The 6,000-nt window shown below is 39.1% G+C and overlaps 1 protein-coding gene across 1 annotated transcript in view; it reads left to right on the forward strand.

Moving 5' to 3' along the window:
- LOC126272215 (ATPase WRNIP1-like) overlaps positions 1-3,249 on the forward strand; it is an 84,423-nt gene extending 81,174 nt beyond the window's left edge. The window contains exon 9 of the mRNA XM_049974915.1: positions 2,978-3,249. Within this exon, the coding sequence (XP_049830872.1) occupies positions 2,978-3,075 (98 nt within the window). The 3' untranslated portion in view covers positions 3,076-3,249. The remainder of the gene's footprint in view (positions 1-2,977) is intronic.
- Positions 3,250-6,000: the final 2,751 nt, after the last annotated feature.

Genomic DNA, 6,000 nt, shown 5'->3' on the forward strand with positions numbered 1-6,000 from the left:
TTTAACCTACCTTTTAAAAGAATTCAGTCCTCACAAATATACAAGATAATGAAACATGGTACTAAAAATCATTAAATCAACTGAGGCCACTTATTATGAAAAAAATCCTCATTCAATTAAACAAATCACTTTTGAAATTTTACAGTCATCAAAACTCTTATCTGTCTCTAGTTCCTAATCTTGCAATATACATCAAAATATCCAAGTTACTTCATTACAAATACAACCTAACAATGTAAGGGGCGTAATATATACATCATGAGAAAAAAGAGGGGGCACTTTTGCTGACTGCAGCCTTTGTAATGCTGATCAGACACAAAATTTCATATATCACATAACAATACTTACAAACAAAATTTTTGCCTAGGCTCAGGGCCCAGAAAAATAAACAAACAGCACGCACGCACGCACGCACGCACACGCACGCACACACACACACACACACGCACGCACACACACACACACACGCGCACACACACACACACACACACACACACACACACACACACACACACACACACACACACACAGGGAGGGATAGCAGGGTATGAGTGAAGGAAGATGCTGTAATGCTGCCTGGGTTTGGTTGGAACAAGAGGTTATCTGCTGGTTGCAGCATCAGGAGAGCTGTGCTGAGGAGGGGGCTGGAGGGAAACGGAGGAGGAAAGGACTACAGATAGCTCCATTAGTACTTCTGTCCACATCAAACCTACTGGCCACCAGCAGTAAATCCATTTTGACAGCCATCACCCATTCCACACCAAGAAATCCCTTTCATACAGCCTTGGCACTCAAGTTTGAAACATCTACAGTGATAGCAGTTTCTCTCCAATTATGATGAGGGTCTCACTGAGGCCTTCATAGACCAAAATAACCCTCCCTCCCTTACTTGACCAGAAACAGATCTCGACAAAGAAGTGACCCGTTCTCGTGACTCAGTACTACACAGGACCGGAGGAAATGAATCAGTTTTTCTCCACCAATTATGAATATTTCTCATCACGCCCAGAAATGACAAATATTTTCCCATCCCTCCCACACTAGAATTCCATCATTTACCCAAACTGTACAATATCCTTGTCCGTCTCTATTCCACATCTGCTTCTCAACCTCTTGCCCCATGACTCATATCCCTGAAGAAGACCCAGGTGCAAGACCTGCCCCATATTTTCTTCCACTTCTGCCTACTCTACTCCCGCCACAGGCGTTTCCCACCCCATCAATGGCGGGACCAACTTTGAAACAGCCATGTGGTCTACCAATTTAGCTCAACCACTATGCTGGATTCTGTGTGGGCATGACTACTAACAAGCTGCCTGTCTGCATTAACTGGACTATCCAGTTACCAGTCTTGCTGTGCAGTATGATGTGACTTTCATGACTGTTTCACAACCCATGACATCTGGATTCATCCCACCAACACCAGCTTTTTTCTGAATTGCATAGATCTGATCCCACCACCTGCCTCTAACCCCTTCCATCCTCCTACTTCCAGCCTTACACACCTTCCTTCTCCCCCCCCCCCCCCCCCCTGCCCTCAGATAATCCGCATAACTCTTTAACTTTTCTTGTTTCTCTCCCACCACCACCACCACCACCACCACCACCCTTCCCATGCTGCACCTAGCATCCCACCATCCTGTCAGTGTTGTACCTGCTACTGACAGCACTACAGTACCGTCTCCTCCCCCTTCTCAACCAACACCTCTTTTTTACCACCACTATTCACTCCAGGCATGATCGCCACTCTCAACAGTGGTACCACAGGACATGGAGACTACAGTGACTATACGTGTGTGAGTTTTGCATAACAGATGTCGTTCTTCTTAGCAATAAACCATTGTGTAGAAACAAAAACAAAACAATTACTGGGGATTAGTTTGGCCTTTTTTAATTCCTACTTAGCCTTAAGGATACAAATTCCATCTCAGTTACAGTATTTCATGATTAGGCAAAGAGGATATCTTTGTATAAGAAACACAGCATCGTTTTACTAAACATGGTCCTATCGGATCTGGTATGGTATTGCTTTCCTCCAACTTCTGAACTGATGACTTAACCAATTATGGGAAGATCTATATTTTAATGTTTACTTCAGACCGCAGTGCAACACAGTATTTTGCACATAGACACATCTGTCCAGAGGTGAAAGAAATGATAGATGATGGATAAAAATTGTATGACTGACTGAGGATTGAAGCGCTGAGAGCTTTGAATCCTTAGTGTGGCACTTTACCGTGGAGCCTCCAAGTCATTCTCATATTGTGATAAAATATGCACAGGGTCCAGTTGAACTTGCAAATGCTCCTCAAAAAAGACAGGTGCAAAAATGTCATCTTACAACACTGTTTTCATTAGGTCAGGAGAAAATTTCTCTGCTTGGCACGAAAATGGCATTGATAACAATGAACTTTCTTTCTGCTGCGTTGGTACATGTTTTGCAATAATGTAAGCAAACTGCCTGCATGATATTTTAAACCATTTCATTTATATTTCTGTTAAAGTAGTCATCTTGTGTGTGTTTCATTCAAATGAGTGAAATGCAGTACTGTTTTGTATTTGTTCTTTGCTTGAAAAAGGACATGTTTTATTTCCAGCGAATATTCTTCCAACTTTGGTGGGCTGTATGAGTCTTCTGCTTGATTTTTATCATAATGAAATGGGAGATTATTTAGATGAAAGATGTCTCAAACTACAAAGACAGGTGGAAAAAATCGAGGAGGAACAGGATATGGTACTATGTAATTGGGCCTTATGTGTATATAAAATAGATGACATAATTTGAGGGTAATTGTGAGGAGCAGAATTCTTAGACTATGTACATTGAATTGTCATATGTTTGAGTAGCATTGTTATGGAGTGTTTACACGAAATGCTCTTATTCTTCATAATTATCACAAGAAGACTTCAACAGAAGAATCTTTCAATCTTCCAAGGCACTTCAGTGTACATATATTGTGTTTTTTCTTTTTTTCAGGTTATGCGAAGGGCTATAATATGGCTCACAAGAGCATATCAGGGCTTCATTATATGCCCAAAGAAATGGAACATATAAATTTCTTCAATGATAAATGAAAGAAGTAATGCTTCAGAGACTGCCGATAATAGTGCTCCCAACTGTTGTGCAAGTTTAAGAGAATAGATTAAAGTGAAGTTAACTGTGTACAGAGAGATTCTTTATATTAGGAGAAGTTATTTTTGTAGCAGATGAGTAATTATGTACTGCATTACCATAAATGTTATAATTAATATGCATGTTTTCCATGTTTTCTAATTCTCCTCCACCTTGTGTGTGTGTGTGTGTGTGTGTGTGTGTGTGACACAAAGAGAGAGAGAGAGAGAGAGAGAGAGAGAGAGAGAGAGACCATAAATGTAAATGTTATTGATCCAATGTCCCTCAAGAAGAATAAAGATTATTAAGACTTAAATAATATTTAAGATCTGTTGTTTTATTTATCAATTTCAGTTGTTCCTAATGCACATTGAAAATTTGTGCAGTTCACTTATTCTTTCTTTGTTACTTTCAGTAATAGTAAGTAGTGTTCAACTACTTTGCCACTCAGAAGTCACAGTGATTCTACCATAAATTATTAACGTATTTGGAAATAAGTGCTTCTTAAACTTCATTTTGAATATTTTCAGGTATATGGTTACAAGGAAACTAAACATTACTTGCAGATTCTAAATACAAAGATGTATTTCTGTAAAATAATATTTATTGAGACATATGCCAAAATTATCGTCTGTGCTTAGATCAGACTAACGATCTAGCAAATGCACAACAGTAGCAGGCTTTTGTTATTCCTTGGGTTTGGTTACATAGATATTTTCATTGGCAATCATTAACCACAGCCATGGATATGAGAGAGCAAAATTGACAAAGAATGTACTGTGGCATGAGGCAAATAATGGATTATAGGAATATTCACAACAAATTAGTTTCTAATGAAGCCTTGTTAAGAGTAGTTTGGAAACTCCCTAATAGACATCACTTAAGACACAGATGTTATACATACAAGGTGATTATTATTAGAGTTAAACTTTCAAACCACTGTAGAAATAACACCATTGGCCAGACATAAAAATTGCAACAGAATATTATTGGAGAAGGGGAAAATGTATGGCAGAAGAAAAATAAATAGTTACAAAATGTAGCAATAGATGGTGCTGTAAGCATCATAATTTAATAGTGGTCGACTACAAATGACAAATGAATCATACAATAATGCCTAAAGTGTATGTTTGACGTTAAACAAACTGTACTACTCATTGTGCATGGGCGTACAGGTGTGGTACTGTTAGTTACTGCCCATCCACTGCAGCAAGGTCAAAACACATCAGATGGAAAAAAAAAACTGTTTTTAATTGTGCTGAGGCCAAAAAGTGCATAAAAAGCATAATTGGTTAATTGCCTTGAGGCCAAAAAAATCATAAAAAGCATCACTCATATTGGTTTTTAATTTTCCTGAGGCCAAAACCCACACCAAAGCACCAATCACATCAGTTTTTTATTGTCCTGAGGCCAAAAACCACATAAAAAGCATCAGTCAAAATCAAATCAGATTATTAATTCCCGAGTGACTGGCGCAAAACATTTTCAATACACTGTCCACCATTTTCTGCAACAAGTTCAAACTGAGAAACATCATGTTCCACAACTGATCGAAAGTGTTTTCGGGGTCATGTTCAGAATGTGTTGCGCAATGCATATCTTCAATTAAACTAACTTTGCAATCTGAACACTGAACACATCATCTTTCAGATAAACCCACAGCTAGAAGTCACACAGATAAAGATTAGGTGATCTGGACAGCCAGGCTGTAGGGAAATTGTGGCTGATAGTTGTAGCATTTCCGAAATGGTGCTCCAGCAGCTGCTTAAATGGATTTGCAATGTGTGGAGGTGTTCCATCTTGCATAAAAATGATCCCATCCACACTGTGGGAGAGCTGGAATGATGTGGTTGCACAAAAGACACTCATAGTGCTTACCAGTGACAATACAGGTAACAGGACCAAAAACACCTCTCTCTTCGAAAAAATATGGCCCCATGATAACAATGTCGTAAACCCGCACCCCACAGTGACCTTTTCAGGACGAAGTGGTATTGCTCGATTTGCGTGTGGATTGTCCATTGCACATATTCAACTCTTCTTTGTATTTGACATACTCTGTCAGATGGAAGTGTGCTTTGTCTGTCCACAAACTTTACCACAGCCAATCTTTGTCCACTGCTATACGAGCACTTGTTAGCAGGTCAACAGGAAGCAACTTTTGCAACATGGGTAATTTTGAATAGATAGCAAAGAGGAGTGTTTCATAGGACTTTACGCACCGTGCTCGTGGGCAATTATCCATGCACTACATGTTTGCACACCACCACTCATCTCTTCCTGCTTCGCTGTGGCCTCTGCTTCTACTGGTGTTGAATCATCGGACCAACGCCTTTTTTCAAACCCTTCAGAGCGACGTGTGCACAGTCATCATTCTTGTAATACAGCTTTACAAGCAGAGTGTGAATCCTGCATTGAAACAGTCATGGGTCGTGCACAAGACAGATGTTTTCATTTATGTATTCTGACACATACAGCACCATCTGTTGATGAATTTTCACACTATTTTTTTTCCTCTGCCATACATTTTCCCGCTTCTCTTAAAAATTCCCTTGCAATTTGAAGTTATTCTGACCGGTGGTGTTATTTCCACAACATTTTGAAAGTTTAGCTTTAATTTTAATCACCCTGTATATTTAATATTTGTTTAAAAGAAAAGCTCTGAACCACACAATCCTCCTCCTCAATTCAGGAATGTCTCATAACATACCAAAGCTTACAAGCTTATAAAGGTACCCTCTCACCGAAAACCAACTCCACCAAACTTGGTTGAAACAACTGTTTTCAGTTCAAAGTTTGAGTTAGTTTTCAATTGTTGTCAACTGTTATTTGATATTGCAAGTCTGAAAAATTAGTTGAGGGAAGTTAGTAACAGTTCAGGTTTTATT

The sequence above is a fragment of the Schistocerca gregaria genome, chromosome 5 (genome assembly GCF_023897955.1).
Source record: "Schistocerca gregaria isolate iqSchGreg1 chromosome 5, iqSchGreg1.2, whole genome shotgun sequence".
Taxonomy (NCBI): Eukaryota; Metazoa; Arthropoda; class Insecta; order Orthoptera; family Acrididae; genus Schistocerca; species Schistocerca gregaria.